The 21,818-nt window shown below is 41.4% G+C and overlaps 1 protein-coding gene across 1 annotated transcript; it reads left to right on the top strand.

Annotated features, from left to right (window-relative positions):
- Window positions 1-994: 994 nt before the first annotated feature.
- Window positions 995-21,724, top strand: LOC130176929 (receptor-type tyrosine-protein phosphatase H). The gene is made up of 5 exons (XM_056388362.1): window positions 995-1,306; window positions 17,731-17,752; window positions 17,994-18,182; window positions 18,450-18,710; window positions 21,402-21,724. The coding sequence occupies exons 1-5, from the start codon at window positions 1,241-1,243 to the stop codon at window positions 21,707-21,709; spliced, it is 846 nt and encodes a 281-aa protein (XP_056244337.1). The 5' UTR covers window positions 995-1,240; the 3' UTR covers window positions 21,710-21,724.
- The last annotated feature ends 94 nt before the right edge of the window (window positions 21,725-21,818 follow it).

Here is a 21,818-nt window from a genome sequence, read left to right as displayed (position 1 = left end):
GGGAGGAGGTGTAGAAAAGCAGATTTGTAATCTTTATCAGCTACACCAGCCTGACCTCTGACTAAAATAAGTCTATTTCAACAGAACTAATAATCCCAAATCATTCATCCAGCAAAAATGTGAACCCCACTCTGGGGTCTGGTTGTCAGATACAAGGATTTTATGCATTTATACTGCACTTATATAGCGCTTTCTTAGTCTTAGAGACCACTGCTTAGTGCTTTACATGTCATTTTCACTCAGTCACACACATACACCACACCCATACACTAAAGAAACAGCCATCAGGGGCAATTTGAAGGACAGCATCTTGCTCAAGGACACTTTGACATGCAGAGTGGAAGAGCCGGGGATTGAACCACCGACCTTCTAATTAGTGGAAGACCCGCTCTACAGCCTGAGCGGTTTGGACTGTTGATCAGACAAACAAGCAGTTTGGAAACACTGCCTCCGAGTCAATTTGCCACAAAAAAATGAATTTATAAATTAAAAAAGTAATTGATGGATTAATCAGTGCTGAAAATAATCATTAATTCTATTTAAATTATTTGTGCTGCTCAGAAGATTTCTTCTAATAGCTTCACGGAGGTTTTTTCTTGTAGGTAAAAACAGCAAAAAAAATCTCTCTGGGCATGACAGGACAAACCCTAAGGCCCCATGTGTCCTTCTGCCTGAAGTCCCCTCTCTTGCTTACAGCACACTCCTTGCTACGGGCCTGCTGATGTGAAATCACTGTTTGTAGCAGTAAAATTCAGCCTGTAACTTCAGGGAAGTTTATTAAAAACATTTGCCTTGGCAGCCCGCTTTGTGTGGTGTTAGTAAAGGGACCCCACCGCGGAAACATTCCTTCACCCTGCGTGGCCAAGTTATGGCAAGAATGTGGGATGACTTTTTCATTTCTGGATGACCGGGCAGCCCCCCCCCCTACCAGATCATCGTCGGGCTGCGTCGACCGGGCTAATGCTGTGACACATCGGTGGGAGATACTGGAGCAGAGCTGGCGAACAGATGATGAGAGGAGTGGCAGACTTAACTAAACTTCCCCGAATGACGCGCCCGGCCGCCCCTCCTCCCTGTTAGAAAGTTTCCCCTTCTCGCTTTTAGTTCTCCCGATTTTGACGGAGCGGGTTAGGAGTGAGAAGCAGTCTCCAGTTAAAAGGTCCGAATAAAGATTAGACATGAAAGCAGTCAGCGGGTAGAAAAAGGCACTAAAAATCTTTTCCCCCAAGCGAGCGGCATCATGAAGCCACTGCTGCGCTTCAGCGTCTCTCTGTGGACTCTTCTGGTCTTCATCGCTCTCCTCAAGGTAAGAAAGCTTCCATTCATCCGCATGAACAGAAGTAAACTTAGTGCTATTGTTTTTTTTATTATTAAGTTTTCATAGGAAACGACAACAGGGCGCTTTGTTTGGATGGTGAAGGTCATTTGTTATCGCACGGGTGTGACTGCACCTGTTGCGCAGGTAGCTGCTCGGCCGTAAAGTCATTTACCTCTCTGTAATCTATGCTTGATTCAGCACCGCTCACACTTCCAAAAAAAAAGAAAAAAAAATCTCAACAGTTACAAAGCACTTTCATCCTGGTGGCAGACACAGAATGTCATGACTTATTATAAGATGAGCAATGTTCCTTTGAGAGTTTTAATTGGATTCAAATTTATGTCAGCGAGTAATTAATACGCCGACCTTCAGTTGGTTTAACAATAGTGGGCTATTTATTGGACGACATGGAGTGAATAAATTAGGTCTAACAACGTTGGACTTATTTATGGAAATAAAAATGTTTAAATTTTGCGCATTTTTCAATTCTTCAATCCTTTGTAATAATTAAGGCAGGCACTCTAATGAGATGTTTTAGTCTGTATCTGAAATATCTTCATTGGTTAATGATTTATTCAGGATTGCACAGGTCAGTGTCCAGTGTGTGAAAATATGCCCATCTGAGCAAAGCTTACATAACACTCAGCCTGAGGCATGCAGCAGCCACAGACCCACCTGTCCTTGTCCCACTGGTCTTTCTGGAGAGCCAGAGAGGTTGACAGAAGTTGAGAATGGCATGTGAGGATGTGTGTGGCCAACACAAAGGGGTCAGGAATGGAATGAGGTGCAGCTCAGTGACGCTGTCAGTCCTGCAGCCTCAAATCTTCACGCCAGGGAATCACAGACGGACATACACTGACTTAGTTGTACCTAATAAATTGGTCAGTTTATTATGTGCAAAATCTTTTGCAAAAGTGTCTATGGGTGAACTAGTGGCATGAATACTGAGGAGGCTGTCCTCACCAGTAAAAAAAAAAGACCAAAACCCTCTAATGTGCTGGATGAATGCTGGGCTGGACTATCTGTAAAGCAAAGGCAGAAGTGGCAGAAGTGGTGTGACAGTTTTGTGCAACAAAGCCTTTAAATTAGGGCGTTTGGTGAATATTGGCGCGTTCAAAATATAAAATGTGTGACTTTGACACCAGCCATCGCCATTTGTGTTACTTCTCGTGACAGCAGTCAGAAACGGCTTCCTTTAAGGACAGCCACAGTATTTGCCACACCTTAACCAGAAGATACCCATGGAGGCATTAGTTAAGAAAACGTTCATAGTTGAATTTAGTTGAATTGAAGTGGAAATGAAGGTGTCACATTCCTCTACTCCCACAGTCGTTTAGAAGCATTTTCTTAATTGAATACATCAACCTCCCTCCGCACCTAACCATTTTTTTGCAATGTGCATTTACTATGATCCTCTATTGGTTTGTTCTGTCAATAGTTGTAAACTATGATCTCCTTGTTTATTGAGCTGGAAAGTTTATTCTTGACCTTGAGGACTGGGCGATACAGTCGAAAGCTCCAGAAAAAGCCAGTAAGAAGACCATTTTTCTACGTAGTTCTGTCTTTTGGTGAAAAACACAGATATTCTGTACCAAACGACAAGATAGCTGCATTGGTTTCAATAGGAAGTAAAGATGTACTGGTCCATTATATTAATCAACTTCTATGAAGCGTACACATGTTGAGCAGAGAGCGACACAGGCAACACATGCAAATGTCAGTTGGCCACAAACGCAGTTGGTTTTTTAATACTGTAGAGAAGGGCATGCTCAAAGACTGATGATGGCTCATAAAGCAACATGGTTATAACTGCGTGATTCAGTCTTAAAGAAGATTTACATTGTGTTGTACACATTTGTTAAGGCAACAACAAGAACCCAGTGTGTTTTCCCTTTAAATGATAGATCATTGAGCTGAGACTTGTGGTCAGGATTTCTTCTAAAGTTAGACGGGACAGTCGGACACATGACAGCCAGGACTTCATCGTTCAAAACCTGCTACACTTTAAACATCTTTTCTATTGATTAAATTAGAGATTAGAGGCCTGTTCATCTCATTTGCAGCTGTTGGACACCTGGAATCAGCCCTTGAGGATATTATATATATATAAGTTTGGGCTATCTGTTTTAGGGAGTTAGTTTTAATGCCCTTTGTGTCAAAGAATTGTTTAATACATACAGTTTTCTTGTTGTTGGTCAAACATTTTTTTTTTCAACTTAATGGAAAAACATGTTTTAAATGAGGAAATTTAGAGACGTAAAACTGCATTCATACACACCTTTGAACCAGTTTATTCCAACCTGTTTGCAAGCTTACGAGAGGCATTTTGAGATATAATATTTTCGTGGTAAGATGTTGATATGGATAAACACAAAACACCAATGTTAAGTGGGACAAAACAATTGTGATTTTTTTCTTTTGCTTAATTGATTCTTCCTTTTCTCCCCGTTGTTATCCCTTTCTCTCTTTTCTAGCAGTCTCATTGTAGTTGTCTTATTATTTTTACTTTTCTCTTCTTGCAGCATTTGAGTGTTGCTGTCCCTCTGTCCTCGCAGTTCTCAGCTTAATGTACAGAGACGTGGTAAATTAAAGGAGAAACCAACATAAAGTATCTTAATAGGTTTTTGTGCCAACACATGCCACCAGAACAGCTTCATTGCTCCTTGGCATTAATTCTACAAGTCTCTGAACTCTAATAGAAGCATGAACACCATTCTTCCAAACAATTTACCCTCATTTGGTGTTTTGATGATGTCAATGGAGAGTGCTGTCTAACGAGTCGGTCCAAAATCTCCCAAAGGTTTCCATTATGGTTGAGGTCTGGTGACTGCGAAGGCCATAGCTTATGATTCACATAGTTTTCATACTCATCAAACCATTCAGTGACCCCTCGTGCCCTATGAATGGGGGGCATTTTTCAGGTTTTTTCTTTAAGTTGTCACCCGTCTGTACATGCCTGTGTTTGAGCATCGTCAGATATTGACAGGAAGGTAATGGGGAACATTAGCGCCCAAAACTTGTGGCGGAGCTGCACACCTTTGTTCCCCTCTGAAGTCATGGAAACAAGTCAGAGAGGATGAATTGTAGATCGTAATTTCATTACAGTAGATTCTACCAGTGAGATGAACCTGTAAATCCGCAAACATAGTTTGTCTAAAAGCCTGAAGGAAGTTTCAGTAAAAAAGAGGAAATACTAAGCTTCCCCGAATTGAAGGTTTTTGCATATTGACATTTTCCATTCATTTACTGAAATATTTTTTACCATTAAAAAACGAACGATCCACTCAACTACACATCACAGTCTGTATGTTAACTACCAGTCTAAATTTAATATATCTGCTACAGTGTCCTGTATTTTTTTGACCTTATTTACCTAATCGTCAGAGACTGACGCCATGATGCTTGTCAGTAGTCTTTATCTCTCATAGGCCGACTATTCACCACCATCTGCTCCACACCTAGTGATGCTCTGACCAGCTGATTGAACAATAGAGAGTGCTGAGATGGATAACACTTAAAGGCCTTACACACATTGATGGTCTCACTTGTTCAGGATAAGTTCGCCTCAGCTGGGGTTGTAATTGGGTGGAGATGTGATGGACTAACAGTGAGGTCATCAAAACCCTTAAACCATCAGGTTCCCTGAAGAGGTGCAGTTTGGCAAAATAACTGAAAACACCTGTGTGATCGGACAAAGGGGGTGAAGGACCTTTAAGACAAAACCACCTGATGTGGTCTGCAGCACATCAGGAACCACATGATTATATATGTCATATTAAATTGATTTACGGGTCCAATTAATTTTTCTAGAACCTGTATGATTACATATTAAATATTTTTCCATATTCTGTTCTAAATGTCTATTTGTCTATTTGCTGCTGAATCGTTCTACATTTGTTTCCGTGATGACCTTATGTCCCTGTGGGGACCTTTAAAGTTTGAGATAAGTGACTCTTTTTAAATTAATATTTATCACTAAATTAAACAGAACTGGTATGTTAACATCTTAATGTACGATCCAGTTCTGACTCTTTAAATGGTTCTGTCCTTTCTTTCAGCCGCACTCTCAATCTGTACAAACTCAGCTCTTGTGACAAAGTTGTTTTTGAAATAACACATCTATTCAGTAGTTGATACACTGTATATCTTTTTCCTGCATCAAGCTTTTTATGTTATATTTTTTGTTTGGCCATCATGCAAAACAGTTTGAAGTGGGATTAAAGAAAGGTAGAAACCCTATTTTAAAGAGTTTGGCTTGTCAAGAGAAAGAGCGTGCAAAGTTTAACAGTCACCCATTAATGACCCAGGAAAAGTACAACACTTTGCATGAGTTTATCATGGTATGGAGCCTCTCTCTGTTCCCATTCACTGTGTCTTTCTCTGTCTGTGGCCTCCTCACAGCTTGCAGAAATGAAAGCATGGTGACGTGGCTATCAGTGGGAAACATCTTGGAACAAGGAAATGTTACGTTTTCTAACACTTAAAAGAACTGCCCGTCTGTGGCCATGAACACCGTCTCTATGGCCAGCTGCTGTTCTAGTGTCTTGTGCTGCTATGAAATGTGGATGACATTTCATGACTTGATGACGTCTGAGGCTCATCTGAACACAAGTATTTCTCTCCACAGTGTATTCTTCTCACTGTATCTGAATTAGAAAACATGAGCCTCTTTGTCTTGCGTCGCATTGTTGGTCTAAAAAGTCGAAGTCACAAATCAAGTCCTCCTTTGTGGAATACTGCACTTTCCACCCACTCTCACCCTCCATTCAACCATATCAAGACAGTCCAGTTTCAAATTTACATCCCCAAACATGCTGTCTTCAACCCAGGCTGGCTGGAAGTTCAGCGTGTGCAAAATGAATTACAAAGAGTCACAGTTCCCCAGTCCATGTAAATGAGACATAGGCTCCTCTCTCAGCCTCAAAGGCCTTATTGTCAGCAGATAGCTATCATTTTATCAGTGTCCTCTGAGCGAATCATGTCCAGGCAAGGCTTAAGAGGGGGTGAAAAATTATTAGTTTTCTCTTGATGTTTCTCTATGGCTTGGTCATACTGTCTTTCCAAATTGAGTACCAGAGTGCTTCAAGCAGGATTTTAAATGGTCCAATGGTAGAAAATGACCATAATATACAGAAGGCCATGTGTCAGTTTGATAGGGTTGTGGCTCAGTGCCAATGACAGCCAGGTGCTGAAATGTCTGGTTTAAAAAAAGCTCACTTAACCAGATGTACCATGCCAGTCAAAACAGACGGGGCTATTCAGTCCCCACTTTAATCCAGGTGGACGGATTAGTTTGAAATTCTAATTGTAATGAATGAAACTGCTAATGAAATTGTCACCGCCATTATGGCTTTAGACTCTTAGTATTGTTGGCTGGATCTTTCAAACTGATTTGGCATGAACAGTTTCTATTCCGTCATCAGGGGGTGTTTAAACGCAGTGTCACCAACTTTATGCTTTTGTCACCTGATTTACCAACCTTCAGTAGCTTTTTTGTTTTTTCAAAACAGCACCTAGTGGTAAAATACAACACCTTTTTGGACAAACCTTAGCAGCTTTCCATAGAAGAGAGTCACCAGTATTGCCCTGTGAATGACTTGAAATCAATGCTGGTTAACATGTAGTATTAATGGGCCCTGTTTCAGTCACTATTTCAAACTTCTTCTGTTGTCTGACACCAGAAGCAGGAAATGAGAACAGCTTTATTGGGAATTCGACTGTATTAAAATATTGTAAATGTGAACACAGAGAGTAGGAGAAAAATAAACAGATACGGGGCTGAAACCAGCTGGCACTGGGCAGAATGCAAATACTATTCAATGATGTCATGAATAAGCTAATTAGCATATTATTTTCAGTTGAAAATAGTAGTTTTCAACTATACATCCTCAATTTCATTCACTGACCATACACGGTCCAGCCATATACTAGCTCCTGACCCAGTCATGTCTATAACACTAGCCTTCCTGCAGTTTAAAAAATGGGAGGGTAGTGCTTTATACTAGCCATCACACCACTACAAACCATGAAAGGAAACATTGTAGATATGTTTTACGTATTGAGACCTCACTTGTCCATTGGGTACAGCTGATATCTGCTCTAATAAGCAATCTTACTTGATGAAAATGTGGCATGTCCTTGGTTGTTGATAGTGGTTAGTAAAATGAACTATTTAATGTCTCTGTGGTGTATCAGTGTATACGTTTGCATCTGAGAGAGGCAGAGATGGTGTACTGTAGCTGTGAGGAGAATTAAACATTATTTGTAAAAGTAAGAGATCATTAAAAAGCCTCAAAAATTAAAAAAGAAACATCCATGGAGCCATTTTCTAAATTGCTCATGTTGTTTGGAAGCAGCCTACCCCAGTGTACACTGTTCTTCAAAATAAAGGAAGGACATATAGTCATAGTTTCTTTGATATAATTTAAAAGCAGCAATTACTGTTCACCCTTATACTGCAAACAGGTGAGTCACAAATAATACAAAACCTACACTGCACTTTCTTCATTTCTCAGAAGACGAGCACACATTCCACCCCATGCTCGACTTTAACACATTTTAAACATTAAGCTGACCTCTATGTTCAGTGTGATAACCCAGCCCTCTGTGTCCAGAGCCTGTGGGTGTGAGTAAGTATGCATTCATGCAGATCTTCCTCCTGTACCATGCCCAGCAGCATTAGGAGGAAGCTCTAATGGCAAGTAAATTGTACTCTGATGGGTATCTGCAGCCAGCAGTTCAGTACTCTGAACAGCACAGCTCAGTGCTGGGGACAGTAAATACAACGTCACTCATTTCCATAGCCTCTGATGTGGCCCATGATAGTAGCAGCAGGACTTTGGTGTGGGAGGCCGATACCTGGAGACAAATACACTCATAGCTAAAGCTGTCGTGCGCAGGGAGTTTTTTGGAGACAGTGGATATTTTTAGACATGGCTTTCAGCATTGTTTTATGATTCATGTTCCTATAGCATTTCACACATATTGAATTTCTCTCATGCAGTGTTGTGCCATTTGTATTCTCACAGAAATGCTATTACACTCAATAGAAATGTGTAATCACAAACACCTAAAGGGATCATTGGCATGTAGAAAAACAAATCAGCAGTATATGTGTTCCAAATTACAGGAACCATATAAAAACAAATTCATTTATTTTCCACTAGTTTATTTATTTTCTCACGAAATTGTGTAGCTATGTACAGTAGTTGTACTCAATCAGTCCTTGCAATTAATACAAGAAAACTGGACATACCAAAACAGAAATAATTCTTATTAACACTTTGAGCCCCCCTCAGTGGGAAGGTGACTTAAATGACACAAATAAAAAGACCTCTACCACTATATTAATTCACCATAAAACCATTTTTAAATAATTTTTTGGGGCAGTTAGAGAGAGAGAGAAAAGTCAGGGAGAGGGATGACCTGACTCGAACCCGGGCCGCCACGACCAGGACCAACAGCACGCGCTCTACCAGGGAGGCCGCTGAGGCGCCCCACCATAGCACTTTTTTAAAATGTATTTTCATTAAAAGCTCTCTTGTATTGCACATTGATGTCAACTTGCAAAGATCCGTCAGTTGTGTTGTGACACAGGTAGAAACAAATTTCAATACATGCAATACAATTCTATTGATGTTTAGTTTTTATAAACATCAAGTACAGAATATAGCAATAATCCCTCTGACTGACTTTAACGGTTTAGCAGTGCGTCGTATCTCATAGCTGAAGCAAAACAAACCTTTGAACATAGAAGGTCACCAAACAATCGACACACAAGCAAACCTAGAGAGAGTTAGTTGTTTAAATGCACTTTACGTAGCAAACTGTTTTTAGGTCTTTGTGGCTGCGCGTTTCTTTTGCCCATCACCCATCTTCTCTTCTTTCCCTTGTCCTGTTCCCACGAGCACAAACGCCCCCCTGTGGCTGATTGGCTGGAATATTGCTGTGTGACTCTGTGCGAGCCATTTTGTTTATTTCCCATTTGCAATGCCAGGGCTGTGTGGAAACACCAGCTTTTCTTTTTCAGCACATGCACAGAAGGGACAGCTAGCAGACCATGAGGAAATACTAACTGAATTTGGTAAAGTGTATTTGATTACAGTCGCTTGAGGCATGCACCTGATTCAGGCATATTGCAAGTGGTAAGAGTAAGTTGTAAAAACATCTTGCTTGAAAATAAACCAAATGTTTGAGAGAATTACATATAGCACACTACAGAGGAAGGTACAGTACAGTCTGAGGTGCTGTCAGGCAACAGCAAAGCTCTGAGATGGCTTTGAGTTAACCAACAGCATGTGTTAAGTGAGACAAGAGTTGAGTTTTTAGCCAGTATTGTGTGGCTCCTGTCATCCTTTACTTGACCTTAATGAACTGGAAGTATCAAGTACAGCATAGTGCTTAACTTTAAAGTCCTTTATGTTGTTCAAATGTGCTATCAGTGGTCTTTGGGTGGGCTCAGGAAGTGCCACAAAGTTATGGTAGCATGGAAACAATGAGTAGGCCGCTCATGAGAAACTACTGCGGCAGTGAATAGAGAACAATCTGCCAATTTATTAGAGGCTGACAGAAGAAAGTGAGGATTACAACTTTCACAAATCTCACCACACGTTATATGGATCATGTTTTAATGTTATTTCATATTCTCACACTATGATCTCACTATTAAACACAAAGATTAATTCAGTATGATTTGATTAAATAGTCTAAATGTTCACTCGCAAAGAGATGTATTATTCTGGCTAATTAGACCTGTAGTCGGGTTGAGGTTGGATGACCTATGCTGGGAATTGACACCAAACTCTGCGAACCAATAACAACGATACAGGAACAAATTGTCCCCCCTTAACAGGTGCAACAAACCTACCTGGAGCTCAGGATCTGTCAATTGAGCAGAGCAAGCTGCAAAAACAGACAAAACACACACATTTTAAACTGCTTTATTTTATTAATTAATAAATTATTACTTTATCCTGTCATTGAAAAATTAATTTTGATGCAGCAACATTTGGGTAATTAGGTTTGTTAAAACACATAAACAAGGCTGTAGTCAAATCCAATCATAGTGGAGAAAAAGAGTGACACTAGATATACTAGTCCTGCTAACATTTAAAGTCTATTGTAGCAGAGTAGCCTGTATTTTGGAGTTTGTGTGACAATAATTAATAATTAGTTTTTACTTTGACCTTTCAAACCTCAAACCCCTTTTAACCCAATTTAAAAGTGTCTGTAGCACTGCTCTCTGCCACTGTAAAGCAGTTATAGCTGTTTGTACCTGCCGATTGTAGCCTGCTACCACTTCATTTGTGAATATGCCCAAGGCAACCAAATATCAGTATCACCAATCTCCACTCATATTCAAGCTCACTGATATTTGCAACCATGGACTGGCACTTAACTTATGTAAAACACAAAAAAGTCTCTCATGCCATTATCTATAACAACAAAATATAGTCAAGTGCAGGAGATCTCAACACGCAAATGCTGCAGGAGAAGAAAATTGAAATGCAACGATGTGGGGGCCAAGCAGAACAGCGGGCCAGAGTTGCAATGGAAACATGATGTCATTATGTTAAGGGTGTGGTTGTAAGCACAAGTTTCATGTTAGTTGATTAAAGATTGGCTGAGATATGATTTGATTTCTTGTTTGGCAACTTTGCAGCCAATTTCGATTGGCCCTGATGGATGAATGCTTTTGCGAATAAAAAAGCCAAAAAATAAGTTTTGTCGAGCTTGATTTGAAGAAATATGAAGTGTCAATTTTGGAAAAGACAAGATACAGGAATTTTGGGATATAGGAACACATAAAATCCAAAGTGGCAGCTGCATCAAATAGGATGACATGACAACTTGCCATATTGTGACCTTGGGTCCTTCGATGGTATTACCATTACCAGACACAGGAATTTTGATTTTAAGGCAAATGCATCACCAGTTATAAGGCAAATAAAATGCAAATTTTGTTTTTGTATTTTCTATTGCAGTACCTGTTTGGCAGCTTTGCATGAACGCACCTCCAACTTTGACCTGGTGGTGCTGCTAGAGCAGTTAAGGCACAGACATGAAACTTGGTGAAAAGCATCACAGGAATGTCCCAAACCAGTGTGCCAAATTTCAAAACATATTACCATACAGTTCTAGGGGCTGCCATAGACTCCCATGGCAGAGGAAGTTCAAAGAAGAAGAAGACAAGGTAGAAACGCAGTTTTTTACAGATTGCTTAGATGACTGGTATAAAGCTACAACAAAGGAGCGGAAAGGGTAAAACAGAAGAAGTATCAATCAACAACATTATGCATTTCTCAATTTCTTCCCCATGAACCTTGGGTGTTTTGTGTCGCTAATCATCAAGAAACAAATCATTATTTCACTATATTGTGCTGACATAATGCATTCCCTAGTCCCTTAGCCTAACCCTCAAACCAAGTCTTAACCCCCAAACGGCCTTTTGAACTTGTGAGGTCCAGCATTTTGGTTGCTAATCATCAAGACACACACACACACACACACACACACACACACACACACACACACACACACACACACACACTCACACACACACACACACACGTTTTGAGTCAGGTAACATGATTTTGCATAATTTACAGCTGTAGAGGAATCCATTTTCTCCACTCAGCAAGTCAACAAGGGCACCACCAGCAACCCCTCAACCTCATGCAACTTTGTGTAATTCAAGGAGCAGCAATTAAGAACTGTGCTTTTTTATCCTCCTGTTTTTGTTACAAATTATCAGATTATGAGAAGCTAAGGTTAAGTAGGCTGATCCTTGAGCAAACAGCTTTTAAGGTGATTTTTGGATTGTTTTTGGGTCTGAGTGTTATTATGGAGGAAGGAACTGGGGCGTTATCAGGAGGTGAGCAGCAAAGGCAGACTGTTAGGAATGAGAGGGATTCAGAGAGTGGCAGGCAGCCTGCCTTTAGGGTTGATGTAATGTTTATATAGTGGTCAGTACAGCCATTTCCTCCTCCTCCTGCAGACAGGCCCAGTCAAAGGGCACAGATACAATACACAGGGCAAACGGGTCGATGACTGAGTCTCAGCCAAGTATGTTTCACAATATTTTGCATATTTAATATTGCTCTTCAAGTGAAATTCTATAGACTACAATAAACCTAGAGAACTTCTAAGAAATGTACATCTTCAGAATTTGAGCCATTTGTAGCAACCAAAAAAGTTTTTTCTCCTTTTCTTATAGTTACTACAAGAGAATAATAAGCTCCCACCACTTGTGTATTTACACAAACACAACATATATGCAACACATTTAAGGAAAAAAGAACAAAGAATAAAAACCATAATAAGCCTGTGGCTAGAAGGAGTTAAAAACAAGGAGGGAAGATGTACAGATGGGTGGAGCAGAGGATTCACAAGAAAAATTATGTCCATTATTTGAACTTCAGTATATCTAGGGCAGCATTTCCCAAATGAGACTTTGGGACTTTACTGCTCTCTGAGCCCGTGCCAAGGCATAATGGCTTGAGACGTTGTTTTGTTTATTTAGTCAGGAGAAAATAAGTGACTCTTAGGAAGAGGGCCAAGGAAAATGAAACATTTGGGAGTCATGGCTCAGAGAAGTTTCATCCCCAGAGGTCAGTTTAACATGAATGTTTGAATGAAAACATGCGAGATGCAGCTTTCACATACTGGAATGTGACCTTTACCATGTTCAGTGGAGTGAAGTCATTACGATACACAGACACAGACAGTGGTGCAGTTTTGCTGCATTTACTAAATTTATGTACTATACCAATAAATTAAAACATCAAAACATTAAACAGAGTTCACTGTGTACTGTAGGCTATACACCTACCAACTACTAAACATATCTGTTGTTGAGGTCTGAAGAGAAAAAAAAACTCTGCTGCCAACACCAACGTGGATTGAAACACTGATTCATAAAGTGTCGGTAAGTTTCACTCCTCGTCGGCACCATATACTAATGTTAATCAACAACAATACAGATTTTGAACTAAATCCAATTAACCTGGCCATGATTTAAAAAAAAGAATACAATTTATATTAAGCCATATGGGTAACATTCAAAAATGTATGTCTGTGGTGACTCCCAATGATAGTATTGAAAATGCCCCCACCAAATATATTTATATTTTTTTCATGGCATCTCTACAGTACACAGCAAGAAAAGCACAGATGTAATAAACAACATTACTGTAATCATGCAGTCCACTTAAGTTTTTTAGGTCCTGGCCTGTGGTATTGTGCATACAAACTCACTGACATGGCTTTCTGTTACACCTAAATTGAATGCAGCTGTAATTAATATTGTTTTTTAAACATGTATGTTTTCTGTGATGACAAGTTAATGTCAGCCCTTAAAATGAACTGTTTCAACTAATTAGGTCGCTATGACTAACATATTTGCAAACAGTTTCCCATTTACACATCCGGCAAGCGTAGAGAAATAATCCCATTTGTTTAGAGTCATATTTGCACCTGAAGACCGTAGTGTAAGTCCAATATTTACTCTCCTCTGTGCTCTGTTTTGGTCTGCAACTCCTGAGAAAAGTGTCTGAACCATTAGCTGCTACATTCCTGTTAGCTACATCCTGCTATCGAACCTGTCTTTCTGCAGTTTGGTGTTGGACATTTTAGTAAAAATACACTTCGTCAAAACATTTTGTTGAAAATGTCTGCTTGCTTCATTAGGAAATAGGGTTGAAGAGAGTGATGATACAGAACCATATGGGAAGTTTGAAAGCTAAGCAGGGTCGGAGAGCTAAAAGAGGCTAAAAGCTAGAGCTGCCGAATTTGATTTGGTGATAGATTTCTGTGTGGCATCATTAAGGCAAGTGACCTCATTACACACACATTTAAAACATTGTAAATACAAACCTATTGATTACTTAAAATTGACAAGTTTAATATGTTACTTTATGTTTTAATAGTGTTATGTTTTTGAAGTTTAGTTGGGTTAGCATGTGAAGCTATATACAGCACCTTCTTGTTTAGCCTGTTGTTTCTAACAGAAAGGTTGACACAAAGGGCTAACCAGGTACGACATTCCTCAAATCTGTGTGGTTCAGCTATAATTATGTCAAAAGAAACTAGCTAGTAATAAACTCGGTAATAGGCCTACATTTTTTTTTTTTATCTTTTAGCTCATACAACCACAGCCCTGGTGGAAGGAGTTAGCATGAGTACATCTCTCTCCAGAACAGTTGGCTGTCCTGGACAGAGATGCTTACTCCTTAACTGGCTTGAATATACTTATACTTAATATGTGAATGAATCCCAAGAAAAGGTGCGGTTTATTAATTTACAGTATGAGTTTTTGGGCAACACTGCAGCTCTATGACACAGAGGAATACTGTAAGCTAATATTATATGAGGCTTTTGTTGCATAGTGAACACTCATCTGGTTATTGTTTCATTAAATTTTTTGACAATAAGAAAAATATAGTTATTATCAGCCGTATTCTTTATATGACTGCGGATATGAGTGGCTAAATTCTGTTCTCCACAGGATCATAAGAACATGTTAGCGCAAACTATAGTTATCACTCTCCCAAGTGGCATTTTAGGTATCGTCTATGTCTATTAATTCAAGATCTTCACCCACATAGTGTCATGACATTGCAGGAATTTGTTAGCAATACATCAATACTACTGATGGATTTGCAAAGAAAATGCAGTAGAATGTTGAAAATGCCACAAATGCCATATACGTGAAAATTAGCAAAGAGTGAACTCTTGCTAACTCCAACAGTGGTAACAGTAGAAATTTAATAGAATGTATAGAAATATTATATAATTTGATATATTGCATGTTCAGCTTTCAGCAATCTTAAGTAACAAAAGTTATAGATATACATATTTGAGAACTAATTGCTAATAAGAAAAAGAGCAGAAAAAAAGGTTTTTGATCTTGAGCAATTTGTCAGACTAGGATCTTAACTAATGTGCTTAACGATCTTATTGTGAGTACTCATCATTTCATCACTACTATGATGGGAAAGTAAAGTGTTTGAACAAATTTTGGATAGTGAGAAATTCTCAAACACCCATTTCCACTCTCTCTGACAGGGCCATAGTGTGAACCTTAGCTGTGCCAACACATTGCACAAACAGCAGAAGTATGGTCATCCAGATGAACACTTCCTCATATATACTGCTAATGATATACAAAAAGTAAAAAATAGTACACACATATAAATCATATTTTATTCAACTGTCATAATGACATGGTGATAATGTTTTTAAACACATAGCGTATTCTATTGTGGCCCGATCAAACACTATGTAAAGACTCTCCATCAGGTCCTCAAAGAGTACCTAACCCTTAAACCCCTTGTGCACCACTCAATGTGTGACACCCTTGTACTTTAAAAAGAAGAATAGAGTCTCAGAGGATTGGGAGGAAGGGCAGGGTCTCTGCTGTGAATAGAAAAGGAGAAATTATGGGGAGGACACCGGTCTCCAGGGATAGGTGGGTGGAAAGGACAATACTTAATACAGAATGGACCTTTTCTTTCTCTGCTTCCTGGTCTGACGGTTTTGGAGTTTTTAGGTCTATTTTATCTATAATGCTCTTTTCCATATGAAATTTCTAATTCACATTTGCTTTTTACAATGAATTACAGTATCGCCAAAGCATTTTATGCAAGGTTTGCAATACAAGTATAACTCTGAACATCAGAGAAAGTGTTTGCACATTGCTTCACTATAATGAATGAAGGTAAAGTCTATTCTGCCATTGTTGGGAATTAATGATTGACCTGTGATCTGTCATCTTTGTTTGGGAGAGAATAATGGAGGTTTGAGCAATGATGCCATGTATTTAATGTTTAGCTGTGTGGTAAACATGACTGAAAAGCAACATGCCAGTGAGTCACTGTGGTCTGTTTAAGTTTGGCTAATAAGTAATGTGGAGTCCAAGCTGTGTGTTTAGGCCTGATAACAGGATACAAGTGATAACCACAGCAGAAATGCGGAGTTTGAGTTGTATGGACATGATGTTGTATGTGTATATGTATGTTCACGTTTGTTATTGTTTACTGTGATCACCATTTATTTATAGTTGTTTTGGAGCTGGAGATGTGAGATATCTAGATGTAATCTTACAACGAGGAAGAACTTTATTCTCAACAGTACTTTAGTACCAACGTTGAAGATTACCTGAGAACACACAATGATTACTGATAGGCGGGTATTACCAGGGTCTACTTCCTTGTTTGTACTAACTGACACACAATCATCAGTTGTAATGAGACTTTACTCCATAATCTTGAGATTTTCTATGTTTGTTTCCACCACTGAAAATCACGTGTCTTGATGAATAAATGAAAACAGTTTATGTTTTTTTGCTGTTTGTATCCATATGAATTACATGAATATGTGGGTTTTAGAAACTTGGTAGGAGCTAATATTTTCCTATTAAGAATTTACACATTGAGTTTATTTTACAGGCTGATTCCTCTATGTTTAGATGTCATATACTTAAATTTGACAGCTTTTGGAGCAGCAAAAAATAAATAAAATAAATAATAATAAATAAACTTGGGCTGGATATCAATATGTGTGCCTATGAAATGATAAAATATCTTAAATGGTTCAATGCATCAATGTTAAATAAAAGGCTTTGCTAAAATAAGAAAAGTCTGAAGTTTTCTGTTTTAAATTAGTAAATGTTTGACCAGTGTATAAATAAACAAGCCTAAGCATCTAACCAAGTATTTGACATTGACTATAATTGTCACTCGTTTTAAGATTTGATATCCAGCGCTATGAAAGGCTCAGTATTTATCCAGCAGATTTAATTCCTGGGAGTGTGGAAAGGCTTTGAAACAATATTTAGAGCTTCATATTAGCTGAATTTACAGAAAAAACAACAGTAACAGAATAAATAAAATATGAAAAATACTAATAATTAGGTTGCATTGAAGCTGGACTCATGACCTCAGTCTTAAAAATCTGGCTATATGATCCTGCTTTCTTATATCAACTTCAGCTGTGACCAATTAGATGTTTTGTTTTCTTGGAAGCCATGAAGAGAATTACAGCAATGATGAAGCTGCTATAAGGACTGTGTAAAGAGCTGATGTGGAACTCAAAATTTGTGGTTTATCCTTCGTGCAGATGTACCACATTTTTGTTCATGAGAAGTACAACAGTTCACAGAATTCACATGTGACAGGGGTTACAAAACGCTGGCATTTAAGAAACTGAGAAAACACTATCCATTCAACAATAATTAAATTTAATGATTTTAATTCAGACTTCACAGACTTGTTCCGCAGGTCGTTGCTAAATTCACTGATGCTAGGTGTCATTTAACAGGTGGTTGAGTTTCTGGTTGACGGTTTAAAACTGAATGCTGACCTCTGCTGGTGCAAAATGATTTACTTTGTTTTTCTCTGCCCTCATCTCCACAGAACTCCCATGCACAATGTTCTGGTATGTACAACCTGTCTCTTTATTTTGTTGTGTGAGTTACAATCATGTTCATTTGTCTCTGCATATAAATAGATATACGTTCTCACACAATACCGTATTTTGTATTTGATATATGCTTGTTAATTACATCATCTGTTAATACTGTATATCTGCATTGTTTTTCCAGAAATTTATCCTTTTAAAATCTATATGTGCTCATTTCTTGTTCTTCTTTTTTTTTTTTTGCTCTTCTTTCCTTTAGCAATGAAATGTGGCAACAATGAAACATTAACAGTAACAACAACAACAGTCAAACATGAACATACACCAAACTGCACCTTATCCACTGGGGGTAATATCTCTAGAGACAGTTTTCTAACTGGTCTGACTCCTGGAGCTGTCTATGAAATCTTCATTAATTGCTCATCCTGCTGTGCAAACGTCACATTGAGTAAGTCTCTTTACTTTGTTGAATCTCTTATATTCCAGACACTAATCTGACAGCAAAAACACGACTAAAACAATGACTTTAGACAATATAGAACCTACAGCTTTGCTAGAGATTCATTATGTCTGACTGTGAAGAAAGTGTACTCAGTAGGAATACACTACAGATACTATATCTAATACACAGATGATAACAACATGTCACACTGATAATGAGTAATGACTATCTAAAATGTTAATTCTTTCCCCCACCCACCTCTGTCCTTCACAGCGCCTGATGTTGTCAGAAATCTCACTGTCACAAACGTCACCACATCCTCTGTGTCTGTGGACTGGAGCGAACCAGAAGGAAACAGCTCCTTCTATAGAGTACAGTGGACAGATGGACAATTCAATGACACTTCGTATGTGTCTGAAACATCTATGACCATTAGTAACCTGACTGCTGGTGTCCAGTATAAAATAATTGTTACTGCAGTGGCAGATGACAACCATACTGACGGACAGAGCACTGCTGTTACTCAATACACAAGTAAGTAAGCGTTTAAATGTGGTTGATACTGTCAGGAGGTCTGCTGAGGAGACCTGGTGGAGAAGCCTCCAGGTGTGGAATAAAAAGTCCTCTCAAAGGAGAAGTTCAGGTGTATAAGTGTTGTATCCTCACAGGAGGGTGAGACAGTTGTTGGCTCATCTCCTCTTCTCTCCCCTCCTCTCCTCTTCTCTCCCCTCTTCTCCTCTCCTCTCCTCTGCTCTCCCCTCCTCTCCTCTTCTCTCCCCTCTCTCCTCCTCTCCTCTCTCCTCTCCTCTCCTCTTCCTCTCCTCTCCTCTACTGTCTTGTCCTGTCCTCTCCTCTCTTCTCCTCTCTCTCTTCTCCTCTCCTCTCCTCTCCTCTCCCCTCCTCTCCTCTCCTCTCCTCTCCCCTCCTCTCCTCTTCTCTCCCCTCCTCTCCCCTCCCCTCCTCTCCTCTGCTCTCCCCTCCTCTCCTCTTCTCTCCCCTCCTGTCCTCTCCTCTCCTCTCCTCTCCTCTACTGTCTTGTCCTGTCCTCTCCTCTCTTCTCCTCTCCTCTCTTCTCCTCTCCTCTCCTCTCTTCTCCTCTCCTCTCCTCTCCTCTCCTCTCCTCTCCTCTCCTCTCCCCTCCTCTCCTCTCCTCTCCCGTCCTGTCCTGTCCTGTCCTCTCCTCCTCTCCCCTCCTCTCCTCTCCCCTCCTCTTCTCTCCCCTCCTCTCCTCTCCTCTCTCTCTCTCCCCTCCTCTCCTCTCCTCTCCCCTCCCCTCCTCTCCTCTCCTCTCCTGTCCTGTCCTGTCCTCTCCTCTCTTCTCCTCTCCTCTCTTCTCCTCTCCTCTCCTCTCCTCTCCTCTCCTCTCCTCTCCTCTCCTCTCCTCTCCTCTCCCCTCCTCTCCTCTTCTCTCACCTCCTCTCCTCTCCTCTCCTCTCCTCTCCTCTCCTCTCCTCTCCTCTCCTGTCCTGTCCTGTCCTGTCCTCTCTCTCTCTTCTCCTCTCCTCTCTTCTCCTCTCCTCTCCCCTCCTCTCCTCTTCTCCTCTCCTCTCCCCTCCTCTCCTCTCCTCTCCTCTCCTCTCCTCTCCTCTCCCCTCCTCTCCCCTCCTCTCTCTCTCCTCTCCTCTCCTCCTCTCTCTCCTCTCCTCTACTGTCTTGTCCTGTCCTCTCCTCTCTTCTCTCCTCTCCTCTCTCCTCCTCTCTCCTCTCTCCTCCTCTCTCCTCTCCCCTCCTCTCCTCCTCCTCCTCCTCCTCTCCTCCTCTCCTCTCCTCTCCTCTCCTCTCCCCTCCTCTCTCCTCTCTCCTCCTCTCCTCTCTCCTCCTCTCTCCTCCTCTCCTCTCCTCTCTTCCTCTCCTCTCCTCCTCTCCTCTCCTCCTCTCCTCTCCTCTCCTCTCTCTCCTCTCCTCTCCTCTCCTCTCCTCTCCTCTCCTCTCTCCTCCTCTCTCTCCTCTCCCCCTCTCTCCTCTCTCCTCTCCTCTCCCCTCCTCCTCCTCTCCTCCTCTCCTCCTCCTCTCCTCTCCTCCTCCTCCTCTCCTCTCTCCTCTCCCCTCCTCTCCTCTCCTCTCCCCTCCTCTCCTCTCCTCTCCTGTCCTGTCCTGTCCTCTCCTCTCCTCTCTTCTCCTCTCCTCTCCTTCTCCTCTCCTCTCCTCTCCTCTCCTCTCCTCCTCTCCTCTCCTCTCCCCTCCTCTCCTCTTCTCTCACCTCCTCTCCTCTCTCTCTCTCCTCTCCTCTCCTCTCCTCTCCTCTCCTGTCCTGTCCTCTCTCTCTCTCCTCTCTTCTCCTCTCCTCTCTTCTCCTCTCCTCTCCCCTCCTCTCCTCTTCTCCTCTCCTCTCCTCCCCTCCTCTCCTCTCCTCTCCTCTCCTCTCCTCTCCCCTCCTCTCCTCTCCTCTCTCTCTCCTCTCCTCTCCTCCTCTCTCTCCTCTCCTCTACTGTCTTGTCCTGTCCTCTCCTCTCTTCTCTCCTCTCCTCTCTCCTCCTCTCTCCTCTCTCCTCCTCTCTCCTCTCCCCTCCTCTCCTCCTCCTCCTCCTCCTCTCCTCCTCTCCTCTCCTCTCCTCTCCTCTCCCCTCCTCTCTCCTCTCTCCTCCTCTCCTCTCTCCTCCTCTCTCCTCCTCTCCTCTCCTCTCTTCCTCTCCTCTCCTCCTCTCCTCTCCTCCTCTCCTCTCCTCTCCTCTCTCTCCTCTCCTCTCCTCTCCTCTCCTCTCCTCTCCTCTCTCCTCCTCTCTCTCCTCTCCCCTCTCTCCTCTCTCCTCTCCTCTCCCCTCCTCCTCCTCTCCTCCTCTCCTCCTCCTCTCCTCTCCTCCTCCTCCTCTCCTCTCTCCTCTCCCCTCCTCTCCTCTCCTCTCCCCTCCTCTCCTCTCCTCTCCTGTCCTGTCCTGTCCTCTCTCTCTCCTCTCTTCTCCTCTCCTCTCCTTCTCCTCTCCTCTCCTCTCCTCTCCTCTCCTCCTCTCCTCTCCTCTCCCCTCCTCTCCTCTTCTCTCACCTCCTCTCCTCTCTCTCTCTCCTCTCCTCTCCTCTCCTCTCCTCTCCTGTCCTGTCCTCTCTCTCTCTCCTCTCTTCTCCTCTCCTCTCTTCTCCTCTCCTCTCCCCTCCTCTCCTCTTCTCCTCTCCTCTCCCCTCCTCTCCTCTCCTCTCCTCTCCTCTCCTCTCCCCTCCTCTCCTCTCCTCTCCTCTCCTCTCCTCTCCTCTCCTCTCCTCTCCTCTCCTCTCCTCTCCTCTCCTGTATAGGACCAGGTATAATTGGAAACCATCATATTGTGTCCCAAAACACCTCCTCCATCTCTGTGAACTGGGCCTCACCTCCTGGTGAGGTGTTCATGTACAGGTTGGAGTGGCACAATGGTGGAGTGCTGATGACTAGATACACAAATGATACCTTTGCTGTGCTGTCAGAGCTGATCTCTGGTACTAACTACACAATCACCGTCACCGCTGTTGCTGGAGACAATGAGACAGAAGGAGACCCTTACACATTCACCTCATTCACAAGTAAACACATTTTATCTATTTTGAATTACAGTTTCTGCTGTTTGTAGCTTGTTTGTATGGGTGTCTGCACTCTCCTATTTTGTACTTGCCACAGTCATGAGTTTTCTTTCTCCTCTTCCTCACCGTGTATTTATCCTGCACTCACAGGGCCTGAAC

This window comes from Seriola aureovittata, chromosome 10 (assembly GCF_021018895.1).
Source record: "Seriola aureovittata isolate HTS-2021-v1 ecotype China chromosome 10, ASM2101889v1, whole genome shotgun sequence".
Taxonomy (NCBI): Eukaryota; Metazoa; Chordata; class Actinopteri; order Carangiformes; family Carangidae; genus Seriola; species Seriola aureovittata.
The sequence above is the reverse complement of the archived record's forward strand: the minus strand, read 5'-3'. Positions and strand labels throughout refer to the sequence as shown.